This window comes from Myodes glareolus, chromosome 5, assembly GCF_982192425.1.
Source record: "Myodes glareolus chromosome 5, mMyoGla1.1, whole genome shotgun sequence".
In the NCBI taxonomy this organism is placed as follows: domain Eukaryota; kingdom Metazoa; phylum Chordata; class Mammalia; order Rodentia; family Cricetidae; genus Myodes; species Myodes glareolus.
In genome coordinates, this window is record NC_142030.1 from 5,443,206 (window position 1) to 5,469,707 (window position 26,502).

General features: G+C 52.8%; 1 protein-coding gene and 1 pseudogene across 1 annotated transcript in view; both read left to right on the forward strand.

Moving 5' to 3' along the window:
- Nucleotides 1-23,008, forward strand: part of Smyd2 (SET and MYND domain containing 2) — a 42,307-nt gene extending 19,299 nt beyond the window's left edge. The window contains exons 3-12 of the mRNA XM_048439469.3: nucleotides 2,329-2,439; nucleotides 4,484-4,544; nucleotides 6,140-6,264; nucleotides 11,346-11,413; nucleotides 14,517-14,619; nucleotides 17,101-17,211; nucleotides 17,712-17,832; nucleotides 19,361-19,535; nucleotides 21,090-21,198; nucleotides 22,632-23,008. Of these exons, the coding sequence (XP_048295426.2) occupies nucleotides 2,329-2,439; nucleotides 4,484-4,544; nucleotides 6,140-6,264; nucleotides 11,346-11,413; nucleotides 14,517-14,619; nucleotides 17,101-17,211; nucleotides 17,712-17,832; nucleotides 19,361-19,535; nucleotides 21,090-21,198; nucleotides 22,632-22,712 (1,065 nt within the window). The 3' untranslated portion in view covers nucleotides 22,713-23,008. The remainder of the gene's footprint in view (nucleotides 1-2,328; nucleotides 2,440-4,483; nucleotides 4,545-6,139; nucleotides 6,265-11,345; nucleotides 11,414-14,516; nucleotides 14,620-17,100; nucleotides 17,212-17,711; nucleotides 17,833-19,360; nucleotides 19,536-21,089; nucleotides 21,199-22,631) is intronic.
- Nucleotides 23,009-25,945: 2,937 nt separating this feature from the next.
- On the forward strand, nucleotides 25,946-26,135 carry LOC148121971 (Nuclear RNase P; annotated as a pseudogene).
- Nucleotides 26,136-26,502: the final 367 nt, after the last annotated feature.

The window sequence follows — 26,502 nt, forward strand, 5'->3', positions numbered from 1 at the left end:
TGTGCAAGCTGGGAAGACCTCAAGGGTTCTGAGCTGAGACTCCAGTTCTCTTTAAGGGTGCCCTTCTCCCATGCTCAGTGTTCCGGAGGCAAAGGGAAAAAGCAAGCCTGCAGCTAAAGGAATGTGGTAGTAATCTTGGCAGAGCTGGCTAGCTGACTGGTCCTGGTGGCAGACAGACCCCCTCTCCCCACATGTGGAGGGGTGTGTGTGTGTGTGTGTGTGTGTGTGTGTGTGTCTACATGCTTGTGTTGTGGACTCAGAATCACCTTTGGGTGCCATTTTTGAGAAGTTGCCCACCTTGGGTTTTTGAGCTAGGGTCCTCAGTGGCCTGGGGCTAGCCAGTTAGGCTGGAGAGTCTGGCTAATGAGTTCCCATGAATCCTCCTGTCTCTGCCTCCCCGGTACTGAAATTACAAGCACCCTTCCTCACTCAGCTTTTTTTTACAAGGGTCTGGGGGCTCAAACTCAGGTCCTATTGCTTCCAGGGTGACTTCAGGTGTTTGTTGTAGGCTTCTGAAGGAATGGACTTGATATTTGCTGAGCTGAGGAAGGCAGAGGGCAGAGCGGCGCAGACCAGTGTGCACAGGAGAGTGTTCTGGGCTCCCATAAGTCCACAAGCAGCAAACATGACGTCCACTGTCCTCCGGCCCTAGCTCCTGAGCTCCCAGCTATTTCTGCCATTGCTGAGGTTCTTTCCCTTTCTGTTGCTGTAGTCAGAAAGGAACCTGGAGAGGAAATGACTGATTTGGCTTGTCCTCTGAGGTCATACATTCTAGACAGCAGTCAGTGCGGGCCTCACAGCAGGCACCGAGACAGAAACCTTGGAGAAACGCTGCCTGCTGGCGTGGTCGGGTGTATGCTCAGCCTGCTTTCTTATACCCCAGGCCCACCTGCCTAGGGATGGTGCCTCCCACAGTAGGCCGGGCCCTCCCACATCGTAATCAATCAAGACACTCTTACAGATGCGGCCACATGTCAGTCTGGTCAAGGCACTTTAAAGTTTCCATCTCCAATGAGTCTGTTTGTGTCGAGTTTACCATGAAAGCTAACCATGAAAGCAACCGTCACCAGGTTTTGTGCAATCATTTGCTCTCACCCAAAGCACTTCCTTTTTGATTTTCAAAGCGCCATTGTGTCCTCTGCCACCCTCCCGTTCTCCGCAGCTGGGTCCCCACTCCTCCACTGTTGACCGTAGGCTTCACTCCTTTACCAGGGGCAGAAAGACTTCAAGGCAAGATACGAAGGGATACGGTTGCTCTAATAGAAGAATCTGAAGGACCTGTATCGCTAGGTCCCCAGTAGATGTTTTTGTTGTCTGCCCTGGGTGCATGGCAGACTCTGAGTTTGTCAACAGTTTGTCTTTGCTTGAGACCAGAGCTGGGAATACAGCAGCAGTACAGACAGACCTGTCACCCAGGGCCCCTGCCCTTGGTCAGTCTCAACCCTCACAGACTTCCAGACAGGGATGCCTGAAGAAGAAAATAGGAAACAGTCACACATGATGGCTCCCGCTTCTCATCCCAGCACTCAGGAGTCTGAGGCAGGAGGACTGCTATGTCTGAGACTACATAGTGAGTTCCAGGCCAGCCTGAGCATAAAACACCCCCCAGACAACAACAAAAGACACCTTGACTGAGCTAGAATTAAAGTCAGAGGATTGTGTCTGTCTTTAAATTATATTATTGAGTCTGGTTTGTGAACATTCCCTAGCTTTCCAAGAGGAAGCATGTTCTACTTGACCTAGACTAAGGGTCTTACTGCATTCTCTTCATACTTTAGTCTGTATGTGTGTGTGTCTGTCCATGTGTGACTGTGTACCTATGTCTGTATCTCTGTGTGTGTATATTTGTGTGTCTGTATCTATGTGTCTCTGTGTGTCTGTCCATCTGTGTGTGACTGTGTGCCTGTGTCTGTATCTGTGTATGTGTGTGTATGCTTGTGTGTCTGTGTCTATGTATGTTTGTTCATCTGTGTGTGACTGTGTGCCTATGTCTGTATCTGTGTGCATGTCTGTATGTCTGTGTGCCTGCCCATCTGTATGTGACTGTGTTCCTTTGTCTGTATTGTGTGTGTGTCTGTATGTCTGTCTCCATGTGAGGATGTGTCCGTACATTGACAGCTTTGTTTTACGACCCCTGCCCAGAAAGAAGACTGACCTGTGTGCCTATGTCTGTATCTGTGTGCATGTCTGTATGTCTGTGTGTCTATGTGCCTGCCCATCTGTATGTGACTGTGTGCCTGTGTCTGTATTGTGTGTGTGTCTGTATGTCTGTCTCCATGTGAGGATGTGTCCGTACATTGACAGCTTTGTTTTACGACCCCTGCCCAGAAAGAAGACTGGCCTCTGCACAAGCTGGAGTGCTCATCCATGGTTGTTTTCGGGGAGAGCTGGAATCCTTCGGAGACGGTGCGGCTCACAGCCCGGATCCTGGCCAAACAGGTGGGGAAATGTGATAACGCTCAGCTGCATTCATTCATTAAAGGTCAAAAAGATGGGTGTCGAGCCGGGCTGAGCATGTGGCTCAGGATCCTTGGAGTTCAGCTTCAGCCACATCCGGGTGTAATGGGAGGGCACTCAAGCGTAATCTTGGCTGTTTCCCTGGGGCACTTAGGACATTGCCTCCCCCAGAAGAGGAATATAGCCGTACCAGTTCAATTCGGAGCTTCTTGGGGGATTTATTTACATAGAAAAACACGGTCATGACTTTGTAGCCTGGAAGAACAGACCTGGCCAGGAATTCCTAGAGCTTCATGTGAGCCAGGCGGGCCAGGGAATCCTGGTGCTCTGTGGAGCCGTCCTGTCCCCTTTCTTGTGTGTCATTTCGCTCCCCGTCAACTGTTTGTCAGAATGTGGTCAGCGCTTCCCAAGCACTGGAGAACAGCCTGCCTTGTCTGTCAAGGTCCAGGTTTTGAAGTCAGTGGGAAGACATAAGGAGCTTGTCTCTTGGATCCTCTGAAACATAGAGGAGCTTGGGAGGCAGCGTGCCTGTGGCGGGTAGAGGTTTGGCTCTCTGCATCTGTGTGGGTCTCTGAGCTGTAGATGTGTTTTAAGGCTTAAATTTCATCCCCCTCCGACTTTCGTATCCCTACCAGCGCCTTCCAGCTTCTCTGTTGTCATTTTAACCTAAGATGAATGTGATTGTAATGGTTAGCATGTGCTTGTCCCCAGATCAAATTTAGGATCCCGGGTGTGTAAACAGAAGTAGAACATTCTAGAACTCTGAGGTCATCTTTCCACTGCGCTCAGCTGGGGTCAGGTGACTGGAGTAATGGAACAGGGGTTGCCTGCAGAGCGAGGCTCAGAGATGAGGGTGGTTTTCTCCTGGGAAGGCCGTCTGCCCTGTCTTAAATGACAGTTCTCCGCGAACTAAGGGTCTGTGGCAGAAAGGACCAGGGGGAGGCTGTGAATGGTGAGCTCTGGGGGTAATCAGTCCTTCGTTACATCAAGCCCTGCCCTCCCTCTGCCTTCCCAGGGTTTCTGTGAGTGCCATCTTAAGGACCCAGAAGGAGCTGTGTGCTTTCCTGAGTGAGGTGCCCCCCCAAGGCAGGATGATATCTCACAGAAGTGTGCCCTGTGCCTGTCCGCTTTGTCCGCGTGTTGGGATGAGTTTAGAGGTTCCCTTTATTTTTTGTTATAATTACCACTAATCGACTATTAAATGAAAAGTTACCTGGCCGTCTTTTCATCTCTATAGGAATAGGTGATTAAAAAAAAAAAAAAAAAAAAAACAGACCATTTGTATTCTAGGAACTCGCAAAGGATTAGGGGAGACAGGCGACCAACTACCTAGGGGAAGCTTAACATGTTAACTAGGGAGGTGAGAGCGCCCTGCTAGACCAACCACCTGTATCCCCAAATTGAATGGCCAGATTACAAAGCCCAGGCCTCGGGCCAGCTCCTGAGCTCTGCCTTTGAACTCCTGTCAACACCAAGTTTATTCATGTTCTCAAAGCCTCGTGGCTTCGCTATTGTTAGCTCCTCTTAGGGCGTCTAGAACAAAGGCGGCAGGCGTTTCAAGTGTGGCTGGGCTTGCAGATACAACCCAACGTGTTCCTTTTGAAATGTGGAATTTGAGATCATTTTAGCCTATGCTTAAAGAAAGTGGGAAATGGATGGGGGTTTTCATTTTGTTCTTTTTTAGAAGGAGTAATAAATAGGATGGTTTGTCTGTAGACGCCGTCCTTTTAAGTCAGGGCCCTAAAAAGTTGTTTTCTGGCCCCCGTTCTTCCCTGTAATGAGCATTTCCGAGCCTACTGTGTGTGCAGGGTATTAGGGCGTTAGGGATACTGTGGACCCTTTCAAATGCTTTTAAAACAAGCCCTTTGGATCTGGAGGTCGGGCACACGGCAACCAAGTGTGGAATCCTCGAGTGGCCTTCTTCCTTAAACATGGCTGTGTTGTCTTCACTTGGACAGAATAAGGGAAGTGCTGCATTTGAGCCCGGGCACTAACGTTTCTCTGTGATCTTGTCACCAATTGCTAGAAAATCCACCCAGAGAGGACGCCTTCAGAGAAACTGTTGGCTGTGAAGGAGTTTGAGTCCCGTAAGTATTTCTCTAGTAGACGCTCTTTCATTTCAGACGCAAATGGAATTCGCATCAGGTGGATTGAAGGCAGAGATAACTCATTCTCTTAGTAAGGATGGTGATCTTTAAAACTGTTCATTGTATTTTGACCTGTGTTTTCTTTTGGAATATGTTCCTAGCATTGTTTCTCCCCTGAGTTTACACGTTTACTAGGAATTGACGGGGCGGGGGGGGGAGGGTCGGGGCTCACACAGTGGTCCCCCCCTGTTCCTGGAGGTCGGGGATCACACAGTGGTCCTCCCTGTTCCTGGAGGTCGGGGCTCACACAGTGGTCCCCCCTGCTCCTGGAGGTCGGGGCTCACACAGTGGTCCCCCCTGCTCCTGGAGGTCGGGGCTCACACAGTGGTCCCCCCTGCTCCTGGAGGTCGGGGCTCACACAGTGGTCCCCCCTGCTCCTGGAGGTCGGGGCTCACACAGTGGTCCTCCCTGCTCCTGGAGGTCGGGGCTCACACAGTGGTCCCCCCTGCTCCTGGAGGTCGGGGCTCACACAGTGGTCCCCCCTGCTCCTGGAGGTCGGGGCTCACACAGTGGTCCCCCCTGCTCCTGGAGGTCGGGGCTCACACAGTGGTCCCCCCTGCTCCTGGAGGTCGGGGCTCACACAGTGGTCCCCCCTGCTCCTGGAGGTCGGGGCTCACACAGTGGTCCTCCCTGCTCCTGGAGGTCGGGGCTCACACAGTGGTCCTCCCTGCTCCTGGAGGTCGGGGCTCACACAGTGGTCCTCCCTGCTCCTGGAGGTCGGGGCTCACACAGTGGTCCTTCCTGCTCCTGGAGGTCGGGGCTCACACAGTGGTCCTCCCTGCTCCTGGAGGTCGGGGCTCACACAGTGGTCCTCCCTACTCCTGGAGGTCGGGGCTCACACAGTGGTCCTCCCTGCTCCTGGAGGTCGGGGCTCACACAGTGGTCCCCCCTGCTCCTGGAGGTCAGGGCTCACAGAGTGGTCCTCCCTGCTCCTGGAGGTCGGGGCTCACACAGTGGTCCCCACTGCTCCCGCTTCGGGGCTCACACAGTGATCCTCCCTACTCCTGGCATGCTGGGTATTGGGGCTCACACAGAGGTCCTCCCTGCTCCTGGCATGCTGGGTGTTTTGGGTATTAGCTACTCTGCAGTCTGGAAAAACTGATGTCTTTGTGTGCACACATGTGCTGTGCACATATGCAGGTGTTCACACACACATGTACAGGTTTATGTGGAAGCCAGAGGACAGCCTTGAGGGACACAGTTTACCAACTGAACTATTTCCTCAGTTCCCTGGTGATGGCTTTACCTAAAGGCATTAAATCAGGGCTGTCCAGCTGTTTGACGGTGACCCAGATCCTAGCGTCCAGTAAGGGGCAGTGAGGTTGGATGTCATCTACAGTTACTTCTCTCTGACCTCACTGCTCATGGTCAGGTGGAATTTCGTGCCTGCATGACCATTGAGTGATGGAGAAAGAGACAGTTCTTGACTTAGACCACGTCAGGGGGAATGTGTTCTCCGGGGCTTGACGGTGACCGCCTTCTGTTTGTAGCAGGAGGGACCCGGGGTGTCTGTGCTAACGGATTGTTTCTCACAGATCTGGACAAGTTGGACAACGAGAAGAAGGACCTGATCCAGAGTGACATCGCTGCCCTCCATCAGTTCTACTCCAGACACCTGGAGTTCCCCGACCACAGCAGCCTCGTGGTGCTCTTCGCCCAGGTGAGGATGCCAGCCGGGAGACTTCGTGATTTCCCTTCCCGTGCTCATGGAGACACGTGGAAATGGTGACAGTATCTACCTGACAAGGTCCTGGGCCCTGTGAAACAGCTGCCAACCTGGACTCAGTGGCACAGGCCACCTGGCTCACTTACTGAGTTTCAGGCCAATGAGAGACCTTGTCTCAAAAAACAAGGTGGGCTGGGATAGAGAGCTAGCTCAGAGGTTAAGAGCATTTGCTGCTCTTACTGAGGACTTGGGTTCGGTTCCCAGCTCCCACAGGGTGGCTCAGAACTATCTGTAACTCCAATTCTAGGAGATCCTATGACCTCTTCTGACCTCCAAGGGTCCAGGGCATGCACTATACATACATACAGGCAAAGCATTCATACACATAAAGTAAAAATAAAATAAAATAAGGTGGACATTATCTGAGAAAGAACACCAAGGTTGTCCTCTGACCTTCATACCCCCCAGTCATACACACACACATACATGCATACACACAGAGACACACACACTCATACACACACACACACTCGTACACAAGCACATACATACATTCATACACACACATGCATGCACACACTTATACACGCACACATACTCATACACACATACACGCACACACAAACTCACTCCACATGCTTATAATGAATGAAAACAGTAACTGTGCATTAAGCATTATGGTAGAGGGAAGGGAGAAGTGAGTCTTTCCCCACTCCGACCCCAGTGAACGGCACTGCTAAGGGCTCAGCGGCTTAGCCGCGGACCTAGTGTTTCTGCAGCGTGTTTCAGCCGTGTGACGGTGATCAGGTACTCCCTGTGGAAGGAAACGTGGGTTCCAGCAAGGAGAGTTTAGATGGACGCCCATGGTCATGCTCATTCCCACACCGGGTTTACACCTCCCCAGCATCTGTCACGGCTGTGGAGAGACCCCCAACAGAAGCAGCTCAGGGAAGGAGTAGTATATTTGGGCTCATGATTTGAGGGTGCGGTCCATGGTGGGAAGGCAGGTGACCAGTGCTACTGTGCGGGACGCTTTACGTTCAGTCAGGACCCCAGCCCATGTCCAGATCAGGCCTTCCCGTGTGGATCGACCTGATCCCCCTCCGACATGCCCAGAGGAGTATATCTGTAGCAAACCTAAATCCTGACAGGTTGACAGCCAATATTAACCTTCACAACACCCGAAGATGTTAAATGCGGGTGCGGGGACCGAGTTTGGGAAACGGTACATATAGGAGGTTCTTCCCGCTCAGACGTGGTTATACGAAGGCAGAACAGCCAAATGTAGTTTGTCACAGGCGATGGCCAAGAAGACCTTTGCTTTAACAGTGCAATGCATGCTGGTAGGCCTTCCGTGTGCTGATGTACTTGACTCAGATCACACCCCATGTTCACATCAAAGGTCAAGTGTACATGTGGGGAAATGAAATTAGGTGTGTGTGTGTGTGTGTGTGTGTGTGTGTGTGTGTGTGTGTCTGTGTGTGTGTGTGCCTGAGGGAACCCACGCAGGTGTGTGCATACACTAGGAATTTACTCCTTATGACCCTTTACATTGATTAAATCTTAGTATCCATTCAAAGCTGTTCATGTGCCATGTGCCGGCTTCATCTCAGTTTTCCTTTTAATAGGCTTTCCTGTAGCACAGGCTAGTCTCAGACTCACTGTGTAGCCAGGAATGACAACAAGCTTCCCAAGTGCAGGGATTACAGGTATGCACCGCCACACCCAGTGGCCAACACTCCACCAACTGAGCCACATTCAAAGCCCCACACACCACAAAGTCCTTGTGTGAGTTTTAGGGGGAATTCAGTGCCCCCGGAGAAAATGCTATAGCTCAAAGGAAGTGTGGCTCATGCCCACCTCGCCCTCTGGCCTTGCCTCGGCTCCAGCTGGTGTGTGCTGTTCTGCGCTGAGCCTTTCACCCAGCTGAGGAGGCTCTTGTCAGGTAACTCAGCGGCAGCTGGCAGCTGAAGGTGACTGCAGCCCTCTGAGCTGCTTTAATCACTGCAAACCTGCGCACGGCTGAGAGAGTATTGGATGTGCAGCCTGCATCTGGTTTAAATGCTAATTATGAGATAGCTTTAGCAAGGCACTTACGCCTGGTTTGACTCGGGAAAAAAGAACCATAGCCCATGCATCTTTTCTAATGTACAAGTTCACTTTTCTTCTCTAGGGACATCTCAGAAGGGAAGGGGAGGCTGGCAGGAAAATTGCTATGTAGTTTGGCTCAAATAGCACCACTGCCTCTCCAGAAGGAAGCGTGATGACACTTAGGTCCGTAGGAGAACATGCGTGCACACTCCCACAGCTTGCCCGTAGGAGAACATGGGTGCACACTCCCATAGCATGTCCGTAGGCGAACATGCGTGCACACTCCCACAGCTTGCCTGTAGGAGAACATGGGTGCACACTCCCATAGCATGTCCGTAGGTGAACATGCGTGCACACTCCCACAGCTTGCCTGTAGGAGAACATGGGTGCACACTCCCATAGCATGTCCGTAGGCGAACATGCGTGCACACTCCCACAGCATGTTTGTAAGAGAACATGCGTGCACACTCCCACAGCATAAGGGGTGGGGTGGGAAGGGGTAAAGAGAGGGGCTGCAGATCAGGGGACCACAGCTCAGCCCCCAAAGGCTGGGGAGCTGGCTATCCCTCCATCTGTTTTGATATATCTTTGTTCTTTTTTTTTCATATTTTTTCTTGATTGTTTGGGAATTTCAGATCATGAACCCCAGGAATCTCCCATTCTCTCTTTCATTTAGCAAACATTTGCCAGCCGTTGTGGGTACCGTGAGGCACGAGTCCAGCAGGAGAAAGTTATTGCCCCATACCTCGCTAGCCAGTAACACCTAGGAATGGAGTTCATGCTAAAGAAATTTTGTGGAACGCAAGAAAATCCCAGTTCATACTACTGAATGTGGGCTGGCAGCTCCTGGTTAAAGGGCCAGGGATGCACTTGGTTGGGGTGCAGAAAAGACAGGGTGCAGAAAAGACAGGGTGCAAGCTGCTACTTAGGAATGTCAGACCTTTGGGGCATTTTATGAACCTGCAGTGCTCGCCTCCTCCCCTCCTCTTCCCTCTTTCCTCCTCTTCTTTCTTTTTCTTCCTCTTTTTTCTTGACCTCAGTAGTGCAAGTAAAATTAATCATAGTCTTTACTATGGTATGCACCAAGGTTCCCAAGTTTTTCCAGTAGTCTTAATTTTATGTAAAACTGCCACATTCTTCGTTACTAGACACAGCTTATTGTGAGAAATGGCACACCTGGGATGGTGGCTGAGCGAGGGAAGCCCTGGCCAGGCAAGCGTGGGGACCCAAGTTCAGACCCCAGCACCCCCGTTAAACCAGATGCCGTCATGAGCACCAGTCACCCCAGCTGTGGTCCTTGGGCAGTATGAGAGGGAGAGAAGGAGAGCCCCCCAGAGGCTTGCCCAACAGGAAGCCTGGCTTAGGCTGCAGCAAACAAGACCCTGTGTAAAATAAAGTGGAAGGTGAGCTCCATGGCAGAGGCTGCCCTTGAACCTCCCACACAGCCCTCCCACCCCAGTTCTCACACAGATTTTTTTAAAAGGAGTTGCAAGCGTAGTCTAGTGTGCAGACGCCGGGCTTTGTTAGAATGTCCTGGGTGAACCGTGACTCCCTTTATGCCATTCACGTCTCGCACATTCTTGAACCGCTCACTCTGCCGTGGGGACCCAGGAACCCTGGTTATTTGTAAGGTGGGCTGCTCCATTCATGCTAGCACGATACTGAGGGTTTGTGAGGTGTGGGTCTGGGGCACTCAACATGGTGCTCGGCAGTGCTCGTTGGAAGAAACCTAGGAGCTGGAGGAAGTAAGTCGGTCTGTTCACAGCTCGCAGTCCATGAGTCCCAGCCACCTCGGCGCTCATCACTGACTGGCTTTGTGACTGTAGTGCTGGTTCCTTTCCCATCCTCTAGAAAAAGACACTGAGTTGTCCATCCCTGAGCTTTTCGGTACTTACAGAGAACCCCTGTGGGATTCTCTCCCAACCTCTGAAAGTTGCCTGATCATCTTTCTGTGTAAAGCGCCTTGCACGCTATGCTTGTGCTATCTGTGGAAAGAGAAATGTGCAGAATCGGCCTTCATAGCCATCCTTTTCAGCCTGTTCACCTTGAGCTAGACCTCCAGTGTGGTGAGAGCTGCCATCGGAGGGAGTGTGTGTTCACGTGCGCGTGCGTGAACACACCCGTACACGTGAGGAAGTCAGAGGCCAACCTTGTATGTTCTTTCTCTAGAACTGTCCTTTGTGTTTTGAGATGGGCCAGTCACTGGGATCTGGGGCTCTCTGGTTAGGCCAGGCAGACAGCCTGGGAGCTCCAGGGGTCTGTCTGTCTCCACTTCCCCGGGGCTGGGATTACACTGTATGCCCAGCGTTCTTTTACATGACTTCTAGGGATCAAATTCAGGTCTTCATGCTTGCGGGGCTATGACTGAGCCATCTCCCCAGCCCGATTCTAACCTTATGTCCTCAGTGTTCTAAAAGCAATGATTCTTCTCAAAGATGAGAGAGGGACCAGAGATTGATTTGGCTGAAACATCATTGCCTTGGGGTTCTTGGTTTCTTCACCTCTCAGAGGAAGGGACCACACTTCCATAGATGAGTGAAGGGTTTGAACTTATCACCTCACCTTCTGAGGTAGACATTGGGTCACCAGATTCCTTTTCTAAGGACAAATAATTTGGGGATAGTATCTGAGTCATGCACACACACACACACACACTGTGGTCTCACTGGAGTGTCTGACTACCCAAGCATAGGAACAAGACTTCCCTCCCAGAAGCCCATCGCGTGTTCCCACAGTGTCCTCCACTGCAGCTCTGCGGGCAGCCATGCAGAGAGGAGCTCTGACAGCAGCACGTCTGCTTCCGTTTGTAGATGCTCAGAGCCGTTGGGTATTTTTACTGGACAGAGGATGCCATGCTGCAAGGGCAGCTTCCACGCCACCAAGGCTTGTCTTGGCTGATTTGGCGCGGGCTGAAGAGGTGCTGTGCAGCTGGGGTGGGGGAGCTGTAACCGGAGGTTTCTCTCTTTCTCCCCATCTCACTGCAGGTGAACTGCAATGGCTTCACCATTGAAGACGAAGAGCTCTCTCATTTGGGATCAGCGATATTCCCTGAGTAGGTTGAGTCTGACTTCGTTCCTTCCCCTTTGTACTTATTTAGCGTTAATTTGGTTTTTACATAACCCACCCGGCTGCGTGGGGCAGGCATGAAACGCCAAGTGAATTAAGACAGCTTTTTAATCTGCCAGATTTCAAAATATTTCCCCTACACTTGAGGATCCGAAGGTGGCAGGTAGCAGAGGATGGCGGTGACATCCCATTGGGCCCAGGCTGTTGTTAAGGAGTATCAGTGCAGAGAGGAACACCCTGTGGCCTGCTGGGAAGCGCACTCTCTGCAGGCCTGCGGCTCTGGAAATCTTGTTTCTTATGCTCAAAGGGAGACATTAATTGCCGATGCAAGAGTTAGTCATGGTTATGTCAGCTCCTGCCCAGCTGCCCGTTTTGGAAAATGCCAGTGGAAAGTGGCACCGCCTGGACGGACGCTGGGCCAGAGGGACAGACGGACGCTGGGCTGGAGGGACGGACGCTGGGCCGGAGTATCAGACGGACGCTGGGCCGGAGGGAGGGACGCTGGGCCAGAGGGACAGACGGACGCTGGGCTGGAGGGACCAGAGGGACGGACGCTGGGCCGGAGGAACGGATGCTGGGCCGGAGGGACGGACGCTGGGCCTGAGGGACCAGAGGGACGGACGGACGCTGGGCCGGAGGGACGGACGCTGGGCCGGAGGGACGGACTCTGGGCCGGAGGGATGGACGCTGGGCTGGAGGGACGGATGGACGCTGGGCCGGAGGGACAGACGGATGCTGGGCTGGAGGGACGGACGCTGGGCCGGAGTATCAGACGGACGCTGGGCCGGAGGGAGGGACGCTGGGCCAGAGGGACAGACGGACGCTGGGCTGGAGGGACGGACGCTGAGCCGGAGGGATGCTGGGCCTGAGGGACCAGAGGGACGGACGGACGCTGGGCCGGAGGGACGGACACTGGGCCAGAGGGACCAGAGGGACGGACGCTGGGCCGGAGGGACGGACGCTGGGCCGGAGGGACGGATGGACGCTGGGCTGGAGGGACGCAGTGACTGGAGAAAAGTTTCAGTGTTACCAGGCGTTTCCCCGTGACTTCAGGGATATTTGGATGCTCCCTGAAAGGCTAGCTAATGTGGAAGTCTTCATGGCTCTGTTGTTCATGGAAATTCAGAGTGATTGGTCCCTACTTCACAGGTGGCCAGGGGAGCCTCTGTATGCCCTGAGTTGATCCACACTGTGCCAAGGATGCCATCTGCTCCTCACCTGCCATCCACGGGTTCCTGGTGTGTTTATCTGCTGCCGGCTGCAGGCATCAGGGGAGTCAGAAGGAAGGGACCTGAGTGAGCAGGCCCTGGTTCCTGCAGCTCTTACAGGAGGGAGAGCTACTGGCGTTGGCCCTGGGGCCAAGGTGTGGTCAGCTTCAGGCAGAAGCTTGCTGAGGACCAGCATGCCTTTCAGCAGGGACTCTTAGGCTTCCATAGCTGGGACAAGAACAGAGAAGAGAACAGGCATGGATACTGTGAGGACAGCCTGGACAACCTCGGTGCTGAGCTGAGCTCTGCACATTGGCCACTGTTTATGAATGTCTGAGGGGTCTGAATTTGTGGCCTCACTGTCTCCCATGGTGGCCAGATGTGGCAATCCCGGATACTGCGTTGCTTGGCTATCTTTCTTAGTGCCCTCACCACCATGTTTAACAGACTGTTCAGAGAGAGAGAGAGAGGGAGGGAGGGAGGGAGGGAGAGAGGGAGGGAAAGCGGGCTAACCCTTCTCCAAGATGGTTCTAGAAGCCTGCTCTGCTTGGCTCTTAACATGACCTTTGGAAACTTTGCTTAGCAGACACCCTGGGGCCTGATGCCCTGTGCATCCCTGCATCCTGGTTAGGAATCTAAGTAGGCTGTAGTACAAGGTGGAGATGTACCTCCCCGGCAACAAGACCAAGAACTGGCTGTCTGTCCACCCCGGATGTAAAGCCAGTCACCCACTCTCCTTAGGGCTCTGGTAGGCAGGAGAGAGGCAGAGTCAGTCCCCCACCCCCGAACAGGCACTCTGGGGCAGTCCACCTGCAATGGTTCTGAGATCCCTTTCCTTTTTTGCATTCTGGGGCAAGCCAGAGAAGGGTTCTGTCTGGTCTCCTGGGGTCAGGCAGTGCTGGTGCTCTGAGTGGCCGTACACATGGACAGGTGTGCCCACAAGCGCATAAGCCCCAGTTGCTGGGCGTTTTTAATTGGGGAAAAATCCTTTGGGGCTGAAATCACATGAGTGTGTGATTTCAAAGGCAGCATTTGTGAGATCAAGCACCTTCCCCTGTAGTTTAGAAGTTTCTGTTCTTAGAACTTTGACCTTGATATAATCAGAAAGCTCAAAGCACCTCGCCTAGGCGAGTCTCTGTCACTGTCCCTAAAAAGCAGACAGTGAGCAGCGGGAGAGGCCATGTCCCAATTTCCCAGATTTGGAGATCGAGGTGCTTCTCTGGGTCCTGGGGCGGGGATCACAGCCCCCGTTCCCCGCAAGCAGCTGGCATTTCTCGACATCTGAAGGGAACATTTGAGAAATGATCCACTTAGAAAGACAGCCCCTTTGTCTCACGCCCGTGTGTACCTGGGGGCAGCCAGCTGCCGGCATTGTTGTTTGAGCCTGTCCAGAAGGAATACTCCGGTAGTTGCTACTTTTCACATATCGCTTAGAGATCATATTTCCTATCTGAATATGTTGGTGGAGTAACGTGTTAGGCAAGTGAGGGTGTGGCTCACTTGGTACTGTGCTTGCCTGGCATGCATGAAGCCCTGGGTTTGGGCCCCAGCACTATGTAAACTGGGCACAGTGGCTCAAGAGGGTCAAGGTGTCAAGGTCACCCCTGGCTACCTGGCTAAGGCTGAATTCTTGATCGCCCTGGGCTACGTGAGACCTTGTCTTAAAAAACAAAACAAAATAAGACAACAAAACCCAGCAAGGCCAGGTATTATTCTAAATGCACAGAGAGCATTCTCTTAGAATAGTCTCAGTTGTGTGTGTGCTTTTAACCATCTTACGGAGACTCCATCCCTCTCAGCCATCAGACAGGTAAGCCGTGAGTCAGTTCAGCAGTCTTCCCGCAGCCTTCGGACAACTGGGTTTCCTCTTTTGATTGACAGTGTCGCATTGATGAACCACAGCTGCTGCCCTAATGTTATTGTGACCTACAAAGGGACTGTGGCCGAAGTCAGAGCCGTACAGGAGATTCACCCGGGCGATGAGGTGAGACGGCAGACCTGGCGGTCGGGCACTGGATTCAGGCTGTTGTGACAGGCAGAGCGGCCCAGTCTACGTGGTATCGCCATAGTGACCCATGCAGCTAAGCTGTATGGGCCCTGGGCCTTTCCTGGGCTATCTGTCAGGTTTGGGACTTGGTTTGATGTCGCTTGGTGAATACATGGGTGCTCACCATTTGCTTAGACCAGACAGAAACAAGAAATAAATTTGAATTAAACTCTTCCCCCCAAAATTTATTCATTTTTACTTTGTGTATCTGAACACCTTGTATGCATGCATGTATGTATACATGTATGTATGCATATCATGTGCATGCCTGTGGATCCCCTAGATCTGGCTCTACAGCACCATGTAAGTGCTGGGGATTGAACAAATTCTCTTAACCACTGAGCCATCTCTCCAACCCCCTTCAGTTAAGTTCTTAGCCAGGATTTATAGTCTGTGCATACCCGATGTGAGACAGTGGCTGGTGAGTTCTTCCTCCACGAAACTAAACATCGTTGTCTGGGTTTGTCACTTCTCTTGAGGTAGGAGAATGCTCAACAAAAGCAGCTAAGTGAAGGAACAAAGGAAGGAAGATTCTGGTTTTGTGGGCACAACCCTGTCTAGTTGGCAGTGTTAACCAGCACATTGTTAAGCAGATAGCCCAGCAAGACCTGGTGAGGCTCGGCTTCAAGTGGCATGTCTTTGAGGTTCTCTTCTTAGAAAGAGACCGTGGCCAGGTGCATGCCCAGCTCAGGGAGGTAGAGGCACTTTGGGGACAGGAGGCTCCAGCTTCCTTCCTTAATGTGGGGTATAGAGAGAGACATGCTTCATCACCTGTTCCCTGGACTGCTTCTCTTTCTGATGCTGTGGTCACGTGTCCACCTTGTGTGATTACGCTTTCTAGGTTCAGTTTTGGTTGAACCGACACTGCTGTTTTGAGGGACATGTCCGTGCTAAGTGACAGAAAGCTTTGATTTCCATTTCTCAGGGCTCCACAGCTAACATTTATGCCCCTTCCTTCTTTGCTAAGCCCCGCATGAGGTGGGCGTCCAGTCTGGAGCCAGGATACTGAGTGGTGTGTGGAGAAGAGCCTTGGGCCCCTTTGAAACCAAAGCAGAGTAAAATGCCCAACCCTGGCTTCCATAGACTGACCAGAGAGGCAAATGGCCTGTCCTGGACAGGCTGTGTGAGCCTTGGACGGTGCCACTGGAGTGGCCTCTGTCGCCATCTTCTGGACGCGTCCCTTTGTTGCACTGTCTCCCCATCGTGGCAAGGAGTCACACACCTGTGTAGCAGGGCCTGGCTGGCTGGTGTTTTTCTTTCTTTGTTGGTATACAGTTGTGGGTTGTTTCTGTGGTGACTTCAGTTTGGAGAAGTCAGTACTTCCGGGGTTATTTGTCTGCAGACGGAAAGGAGCCAATTCCTCTGGGTTCCAGGTATTAGATGGAACCAAGATATGCCCCAGGCCTGCCTCTTGAGCCAGGGAGGCACCAGTGAGGGACTGGCTACCACCTTGTGCTGTTGTCCCTGACTGAATGACACAGTGTGGCTCGTGGACCCTGCCACACTGGTGATGTTTGGACAGTGCCCAGGTGTGAGGGGTGCAGACATTGCCGTCCCTGTGAATAGGTGATGGGCACCACCCTGCAGGCCGCACGTGGATAGCTGAGAAAGCCCCCAACACAGATTCATAAACATTTAAAATATTATCAGATCTTCGTGATTTATTTTTTTAAAACTGGTGTATGTTTCACAGGCATGAGCTATATAATAGCATCACGTTGCAAAGTCGAAAGGACTGTTGGGGCACAACCACAAGGGCTGGCCTTCTCTCTGTAGGCTTTAGGTCTTCATTCCAGACCATTCTGTAACAGGCAATACCAGGAGGATGAAGGAACCCTTCTGTGTTCCTTGGCGTCAGGGTCACAGCTGTTGCTGAGTGAGGCCACAGTCACTTGTATCCTGGAAGCCATGTTTAGTGCACCACCCCCTAGGCTACTCAGAACCCCCTGCCCCGCCCCCTGCGCTCTATTGCCTGATGTCAGGAGGACAGGTGAACAGACCTGGATGTGTAAGGCCTCGTTCTCCCCTGCACACACCCAGCAGAAACAGCAGTGAGGGCCTGGAGCCATTGCAGGCTAGGATATAAAGAGAAGTAAATAGGGCCAGGCGGAGGCCTGAGGCCCTTGCTCCTGTCCCTGAGCCCAGGACAGGTCCTTGGCCTGATTTTTGGTGAGAGAAGGTGAAGGGTCCTCCCATCTCTTAGTTCCCGGTTTAGGGACTGAGCCTATAGACCATCTCACCACTACAGAGATAGACACAGTTCCACAGCCTTCGAAGAGATCCAGTGTTGAAGAAAGTCTTGTGACCCTGAGTGACCCTGCTTGCTTTCTCTCCCTATCATCCGTGTCAGAGGTTTGCAAAGCCACAGAGGGTAGGAATTGCATTTCCTCTTGCAGACACCGGCCTTCTGTACCCTAGGTGTTCACTAGCTATATTGACCTGCTGTATCCAACGGAAGACAGGAACGACCGGTTAAGAGACTCCTATTTCTTCACCTGCGAGTGCCAGGAGTGTACCACCAAGGACAAGGTCAGTTCGCTGATGGGCAGAGGAGAAGGGTGCACACAGGTACCGGGTCCCTGCTGGGAGCCCACTCCAGCCCCCCTCCCCCACACACATATACACAACTCCCACTCAGCAAAACAAGGTGAAGCTACCTGACGAATGGCATCTGAAGCTGACCTCTGGCCTGCACGTGGATAGCCACGCACAATCAGGCTCAGGCTTCTTGAACTTGCGTCCAGGTCCTACACAGCCCACATTATAGATTTTCAAGGCCAGCCCTAGTCACTGGTCTCTCCTGACTTCTAGACGGGCGGGCGAGTGCAGACCTCCGCCCATAGAAAACACTCTTGGGATCCTGCCTCAGGAGACTGGCCAGAAAGCTCCTATGTATGGTTTTGTGAAAAGTGAACAGAGTAGGGTTTCATTTAGACCCAGAGCCCAAGCCTCGGCCTCTGTGAGAACGCAGGGGTGATTTGAGCGGTTCGCCCTGGAGGGGCACCTCACACTGTGTTCATCCCCCTCAGGACAAGGCCAAGGTGGAAATCCGGAAGCTCAGCAGTCCACCACAGGCAGAAGCCGTCCGAGACATGGTCAGATACGCGCGCAACGTCATTGAGGAATTCCGAAGGGCCAAGCACTACAAATATAACCTTTCCGTGGGTCCCATCTGGGCGTGGGTCCCATCTGGGTGTATTGCTGTACTATTGTCTCTCACTGGCAGGGGGCGATGGGAAGCTGGAGGAAGGGAGAAGGAGAGCGTGGGAGTAAGGTTTTGAATAAGGAAGGGAGGAGGTCTCTTGTGGGAAGACAGATGCCAGCAGCCCAGGGTGCTGTCCTCACTAGACTACAGTGGTTGGGGTGCCTCCTGGGAGAAAGCTACCCCCTGGAGGAGCCGTGTGTGCTGATGTTTTAGTACAAGTAGGCACAGGGCTAAGAACCTTGCTTTGCTCAGGATACTGACTAGCAGCCATTGCCACCTAGAGTAATGGGAGAGAGCTTTGTGGACAGCAGGGACACTTGGCTGGGGTTTTGATCGCCCGGATCCATGGTCTCACACAGTAGCACAGTGTGTTCTTGGGATTTGAAAGGAGCTGGAATTTGCATCCCAGAGGACCGAATTTAAAACCTTCCCTTTACTCCCTCCCACCTCCCTCCCTCCCTCCCTCCCTTTCTTACCTCAGAATTAGGGATTGAACCTGAAGCCTTGTATATGCTCTGCCTCTGAACTTTGTCTTTAACCTTTTTACTTTTATTTTTATATATTTATTTATTTTGTTTTTTGGGGGCAGAGTTTCTCTGTAGCTTTGGATCCTCTCATGGAACTAGCTCTTGTAGACCAGGCTGACTTCAAACTCTGCCTTCCAAATGCTGGGATTAAAGGTGTGTGTCACCAGTGCCCCCCTCCCCCTTTTTTTAGTGGTTTCTTGAGATCCACGGGGAGGATGGTGGGCTGGGCAGTAACTCAAGTGTTGCCCACGGTCTCTTTGCAAGTTTTGAGACCTGCTTTCATGGTGTGGTCTAGGCTGATAATGAAGGCCTACCATAACCCAGTCAGGCTTTGAGCCTTACACCAACTTGGCCTCCCGAACAGCCACCACCAGGCCCGTGTGACACTTTGTTTGCTCTTGAAAGGCAGGGTTGCAGTTGTTCCCTGTGCTTGGGAAGCTTCCATGGGGCACAGCTCCCTAAAATGCTCCTGGGGAAACACTGCGGTGCTCGGGCTCAGAGCCTGGTTGACATTGGGGCTTCAATGAAGATGGTGGGCTCCATCCTCACTGCGGGTCTGTGCTGTCCATTGCTTAGCAAAGTAAGGTCTGGGGTTTTTCCTGGTGTCTGAAAGGAAACTGCAATTTCCTTTAATTCTCTTAGCCCTTCTGGACTTGACTCTTCCCAGAGTGAAGGGTGTGTGGCCTGACATACCTGCCCTGCCTGGGGTGCCCCTCCCCGTCTTAGGTGCCCCGCCCTGCCTGGGATGCCCCGCCCTTCCTGGGATACCCTGCCCATCCTGGGATGCCCTTCCCCCGTCTGAGATGCCCTGCCCAACCTGGGATGCCCCTCCTCGCCTGGGGCGCTCCGCCCCTAACTTGGGATACTCTGCCCAGCCTGGGATGCCCCTCCCTGTCTGAGATACCCCGCCCTGCCTGGGATGCGTCATTTCCTTGACCTTCAGCACCCCCTAGTGAGCTGCTGGAGATCTGCGAGCTTAGCCAGGAGAAGATGAGCTCCGTGTTCGAGGATAGCAATGTGTACATGTTGCACATGATGTACCAGGCCATGGGCGTCTGCCTGTACATGCAGGACTGGGAAGGAGCCCTGAGGTACGGGCAGAAGATCATCAAGCCCTACAGGTGAGCACCGAGTGGAAAGGGGTGGGCGGCTCGGCATGAGCATGGCCCATCCCGCCCCTTGTCCTGCCCTATGTGGAAGGAGTCTTGCCTAGAATAGGTGCCTACCTCTCCTATGTTAAATAGCACTTGTGACCTGGTGAGTGGAAGTGGGGGTGGGGTATCCCAGAGGCCTTTCCCCCCACGACTCATGCACACCGCCCCCTTCTGCCTTACACACTGAGCTGCCAGTGGCGTCCCACTGACCTCTAGGATCAGTGGCCAGCTGTGGTTACTGGGGTCTCCTCCTCAGAGTGGAATAAAACAAGATGGGATTCCAACCTGTAGTGGTAATGACTTAGAGAAATGGCCCACCCTAGAGGGTCACCAGACATTAATGTGGGAGACAGGAAGTCAGCTTTCTCATCGGCCTCCGGCCAACCACTCCAAGGCTGAGGCCCCATCACGGCAGAGCCCCCCAAAGCCTGTACAGTAGGCATTTGGGGGATAGGCTCCGGAACAGTGTGAGCGTTAGACTGGAAGTCCCCTTCCCTCAGAGTATGCCGGGTAATGCTGGTGAGCTTGAGAAGCCCAGGCTCTAACACTCAGGACTGGAAATAAAGCTTTCCCTCTAATCTCTGCCATCCTCTTACCTACTGTGCCCTGGATCGCCAGCAGGGGGAGCCAACGAGGAGGCCAACTCTGCAAACTTGCTCCTCGAATGAGCTAAATTGGGGACCTCTGACCTTTCCACTGTTCCAGGAGGGATGAGGAAGCTCACTGATCTCTAACCTTCCTCAGAGAGGGACACAGGCAGACAGCAGTAGTCATTGGCCCCTTCCTAAGCTTTGGGGGTTGGGGGAGCTGCAGACCCAAGGCTTCTCTAGGCAGCTTGCCTTCTTCTGCCTGGGAGTTCAGATGATCAGCACGGATAATGAACACATCTTCCACGCTCACCTACAACTATATCTTGGGCTGTGTTCCCACGGAAACGGCTCTTTCTTAGCAAACCCCATCAGGCAGGCCTGAGCTCACAGCAGAGAGAAAACCTGACCCGGACACTTGGTCCCTCTGCTAGAGAGCAGAGAGATGAACCCAGTGTTCTGGCTTCTGCGGGCTTAGGGTATAGCAGACAGTTGGGCTGTTCAGAGACTGTGTTTGTGAACATGTGCAAGTGTGAGCATACACACGTGTGAGTGTGCGTCTGTGTGTGTGTGTGTGTGTGTGTGTGTGTGTGTGTGTGTGTGGCCTGTCTGTCTGATGGGAAGGAGAAGGCCTGGTTGCTGCCCATGTGGAAGTAGTATTTGCTTGACAACTTCCCCAGTGTCTCGGTCTGAGCATAGCTGAAATAGAAAAGTGGGCTGGGTGTGTTTATACACACATCATGATAGGATTTCCCCAGCATTCTGAGGGAGCTTCAGTTGAACACACACCACAGAGCACCTACAGCGTCTCTGACGGTGTGTACGAACGAGCCCATTCCCACACTCGGGCCAGGACTTGGACTCTGGGGAAGCCCGGCTGCTGTAGAGAGCTGGGCAGCCTCCGATGTGGTGACCTGTTTTCCTCCCGTTCCAGTAAGCACTACCCTGTGTACTCCCTCAACGTGGCCTCCATGTGGCTAAAGCTGGGAAGACTGTACATGGGCCTGGAGAACAAGGCTGCTGGGGAGAAGGCTCTGAAGAAGGTACGTGGAGCTGGGGACTGGGGCGTCCCGGCAGTGAAGTCTGCTGAGTGCCCTTGTGCCAGGGGAGCCGGTGACCGCAGGAGTGGAGGGGGAGCAGCTCTAGGCTACCCTCTGGCCGTGGCATTCTGGGATGCTTTCTGCAGATGGAGGTGGGGTCTGCTGCCAAGCCTGCTCTTTATCTGACCTGGCCCTTCAGGATAGGAGTGCACACAGCAAGGGGGCTGGACCGGGAGAGTGGAGGACTGGATCTCAGATTGGAATCCAATGACTGGTCCGAAATCACGGGCTGGATCTAGTACATCACTCAGTGTTGGGATGTTGCCTGGGCAAATTCTGAAATAAACTTAACTGATCTCCATTCATGGAAGCCCGTCACACAGGGGTTCCTCTTCCAGCAATAAGGTAGTTTCCTGACGTGGAGGGCTCAGATGAGTCTAGGTGCACAGTGGCCCTTCAAGTAGCTTTGAAAGGCACAGGGCCCCCAGGCATGTTCCATTGGTGTGTGTGTGTACACATGTGTAGGCATGCATGTGCATGCGTACAGGTGTACTGATAAATATGGAGGCCAGAAGGGAGCCTCCGGTGTAGTTCCTCAGTTCACATTGTTGGCGGAGTCTCTTGGTGGCTCAGAGGTCACAGATTTGGGCAGGCTGCTCTGCCGTTGAGTTCTAAAGTTCACCCATCACCCCCAGTGCCAGGGTTATTTTATAAGCTTGTGCCACCATGCTCAACTTCCTTCTGTGGGTCCAGGACTCGGGTCTGTGCTTGAGATGGCACTTTACTTTCTGAGCCGTCACCCAGGCCTGCTCTCCGTATTGAGATCCCACACGGGAGCCAGGTCATCCTCCTGAGAAGTAGGAGCTCTGTGTTATGTGGATGTTGACAGTGCAGTGTGACTTCAGAGTTCATTCATCTGTGATTCTTTGAGAGACTCTGTATAAACACTGCATCCACAGTCTAGCCCAGCACCCCTCCACCCCACCCCACCCACTCCTTGCATTTCCCAAAACGTCTGTGGAGAATTTGGGGAAGCGGGGGTCACACCCCACATCCCAGATAAAGAACCAGGGTCTGACTAGGATGAAATGTGAGTTGTGTGATTTTTCTGTTGATGTCCTGTCTATTGTCTCAGTGACGCCAGGAAATAGTGCCTAGTTAGGTCACCATTGGAAAACATCAGTGAGTCAAAAATGTCTAGAATGGTGGGTTAGAAGCATGTCCTGAGGTGAGGCCCTCTGGGCTTCTCCTGGGTTATCTGCAAGGTGAGGGGGAAGTGAGGAGGAGATGGAGGAGGGGAGGAGGAGGTGGAGGAGGAAGAGGCTGTGAGAGGTGGCTTGCATGCCGCATCCTGAAGCACGGACTGCGGTTGAACTGGGTGCAGCGGCCGGGATCCTGGGCCGGGCTCATCTGCCCCATGTCTTTCCCTTTCCTAGGCCATTGCTATCATGGAAGTAGCTCACGGCAAGGACCACCCATACATCTCCGAGATCAGGCAGGAGATCGAGAGCCACTGACTGCACCCCAGCTTTTCTTCAGGAGCCTCATAGGACTTGAATATTTCCAGCCTCATGGGTCACCCTAGCCTTCTGCAAAGCCTTGCCCGTGCCGCGGTTTCAGGTTCATGTTCAGCTCTGACCTTAACTCCATCTCCAGTGCTTTCCTTTTTTTTTTTAAGGTCATGGCATGACTTCATGAAATACAGATTTGGGGCAGATTGAGCTTTAGAACTGCAATTATTTTTCCTCCGTGCCTGTTGGAATGTTCTGCATAGAGTTGACTGAGGAAAGAATAAAAGAGCCAGTCCTTGGAAGTGTTTGTTTTCTCATATCTGTGAGGATGCGCTCATGTGTGCATGCATGTGTACATGTGTGCGTGCGTACATGCATGCATGTGTGGTGGGGGAGGCTTCTTCTCCTTCAGTCCTTAAGTCCAGTTCTCTGCCCACGAGTAGGGTTCATTATCTTCTTTGGTCTGCAGTTCCTGTCACATTAGACTCTGGAGGGAGAGAGCCAGGGGGAAGGCACTAGGAGCAGCCAGTCGGCCTGGGTGCCCTCCTGGAAGGAGGACTTGGCCTCTTCCCGGCTTCTCTTTGACACCTGGAGATACTGAGCAATGGAGGCTGCATCTTCCTGCCATTTCCCATCCTGTTCCATGGACTAGCCCCTGTGCATTCCTCTCCTGTTCTGGAAAGACTCCAGAGTAAACTTGAGGAGGAAGAACTAATTCCTTACCAACCGTGTGTTGTGAGCAAACACTGCTCTCTACCCCCACGCCAGCAGGAGTCCAGCTCCTCCCAGCCTGGCCACCAGGACCACAGCAGCCTGGGCCTGTTAGCAGTCCCTCAGCTGAGGAGCCCACTGTGCCCGAGGGCAGGGATGGTGTTCACAGAAAAGTCTGCACCCCACAGAGAGCCAGTTCCCCACTGGATGTCAAGTAGAACTTAATGGAGGTGGCCTCTGGTTGTCTGTCACAGTCCTCTTGGGGAAATGGCTTGAGTGACTGGCCACCACCAGTGTGTCCCCCTCCCCTTCATCTACATGTGGAGGGCTCTCAGTCACCACACACAGTGGGGTTGAGCTGGTGGAATGCAGTCTGTCTGTGGAGTCATCCGGTGACCATCTCCTGCATGCAGAGCACGGCTACCCCTCCAGCGCAGGAAGGCAGAGATGGTCCTATTCTTCCTGTCGAGGCTCAGTAGTCTATTCAGTATTCTCAGTATTTAGTGGGTAGCCGTGGCTGAGCCTCACGTGAGCTTGGGATCCCATCTTTATGTTGGAAAGGTTTCGGTTTCTCAGGAAATTAGAAAAGTGTGCCCCAGCCTGGAGGAGATGCCACTGGTCAGGCCTGTCCACCTTTCCCAGATACAGAGGCAAGCCCAAGCTGCTTAACAGTGGGCACCTTTTCCTGCACTCAGCCATTGTTCCCAACCTTAGAGTGTAAGAGTGCAGATGTCCTGACCGCCTCGGGACGCTTGCATTCATCGGTATGTGTTTTTATCCAGTTCTCTCTCTCTCTCTCTCCCTCCCCTCTGTCCCTCCCTCCCCCCCCTTTTTTTTGACAGGGTTTCTTTATGTATCTCTGGCTTCCTGGAACTCTCTATGTAGCCCAAGCTGGCCTCGAACTCACAGAGGTCTACCTGCCTCTGCCTCCGCCTCCCTAGTGCTGAGCTTAAGATGTGCATCCCATACCTGGCCCACATTAATTATCCTAAATATAACTGTGTGTGTAGCATCGGGGGAGGGGTCAATTCCCAGAAATGCAAGTTCCAGATCAAATAGGACATTGTTTTACACTTTGAATAAATAATGATCATTTCTTTTCCAGAATAATAGTATTTGTTTTCGTCTCCCTTTAAGACTATAAAAACAACCCTAAAATCTTAGTCTAATGCCTTTGTTGCTGAGCGGGGCCCTTTTGCATATTGTAGAAGCTGGGTCTATAAGTAGGTATCAGTGGCCGAGGTGTTTCCTTTTTACCTTCTTGACACTGGCCCTGGGGTGCATGTGTGGTTGTTGGGAGCCACCTGGAGGCACAGGTGGTCCTGCAGTTTGGAGGTAGCCACGTGGGGCTGAACAACCCTGCCTGCACCCTTGCCTGCACATGCTCAGACCAGCAGAATGGCATTAACCAATCAGGACAGCGTTCAAGCCGCTCCACCGTTTAAAAGCAGCTGCCTCGGGGCCCAACGCTCTCTCTCTAAGCTTTCTCTCGTCCCTGCTCTATCGTCCCTTCCCCCAATTTTCCTCAAGGGAATGCTCCAAATAAAGATGTGACCAGAGAAGGAATTCTCGTTTTTGGTGGGGTTCATTCCTGCTGGACAGGATGGCGCCCCGCAACTGGTGCTCGAAACTCCGGGACGCTGAGGGACCCTGACAACTACGCCGGGGGACCCTGAGAAAGCCCGGGAGAAAAAGCCAAGATCAGACACCAGCACAGAGAGCCTTGAATTTCAGAACTCTGAGAACATGGAGCGGTGAGTGACGTCGGTTGAAATCCCCAGAAAGGGGAGGAAAAGAAATGTAAAAAGGAATTTCAAAGGATAGGCCTAAATAGAAAAGAAAATACAAAAAAAATCAAAGTTAAGGTATCTGAAAGAAGGTACAGAAAGCAACGGGGAAGAAAAATCCCTTAAGTTCAGTGCAGGAGGAATGTAAACAGCAGCAAAAAGGGCGAGGTTTACGGTTGGGAGATCCGCGGCTTCCTCCGTGCGTACTCGCTGATAAGAGACTCGGGGCAACAGTCTCGTAGGGAGGCGAGTTTGATCGTGTTCTAAGACTGCCTTCCCTGTTCTTAAAGAGCCACAGAGTTTCTGAGGTGATTTTCGCCTAATTTTGATAAGAGAGCTCAGTCTCTGGCTCTCACGTACAAAAAACTTTAATTTTTTGACTGAGAAAGACAAGCTGCTTGATCGTGCTGAGAGTGCTGGCGGCAGCCGGCCCGCCTTTGAGCGGTAATGCCTGATTAGAAACACGGAAGTGGGCCAGGCACGGTGGTGCACACCTGTGATCCCAGCTACTCAGGAGGGAGACGCAACCAGTTGCTGGCGGGGAGTTTGCTGGAGGCCTGCGAACAGCCAGGTCCGACGGGCAGACTAAAGTCCGTGTGACATCAGAGGCTATATGTCCCGGCCTTCTGGCGGGGCTATGGTTTTTGGAGGACTTTTTCAGCACCTGAGCGGACTCGCCTGACTGAGGCGGAAGCTGCGTGGTGAGCAGCGGCGCCATAGAAAGCAGAGAGGAGCTGAATCGGCTCTGCGGAAAAACTGTGTTTCCATAGCAACATGGGCGAGCGGGGAGGTGAGTTCCCAGAGAACGGGGCTCTGCGCGCGGGCGGACCGGGCAGGAGAAGCCCCCCCACGGGTGGGCGGATGCCCCCCCTCGCCGGAGCTTGGAAAAGGCTCACAGCCGGTGGTGCGAGTTCATTGCCTGAGGTGAAACGGCGAGCCCGCGCACGGCCCGGGGCGGAGCCATGCCTTTGGGCCATGCGGAGCGCACCACGGTGGGCCGCGCCTCAGAGACGGAGCCGCCGCTGTCCGCTGCTGCCGCCCTCAGTCAAGGTCGCCAAGAATTCAGTCAGATAAAAACATTTGTCGCCAAAAATTCAGTCAGATAAAAACATTTATCCCCTAAACAACGTCCCTTCGTCAGCAGGAAGTAGCCAGATCGATGCTACGCCCATTCTCCCTTAAAGAACTGGTCGTGATTATCATAATAAAGGCATGTTTACCTGGTTAACGTATCCTAGGTAACAAAGAAAGGCGGACCTTTTGCCTGAGGCACCTGGTGAGATAAACAATGTTACCTA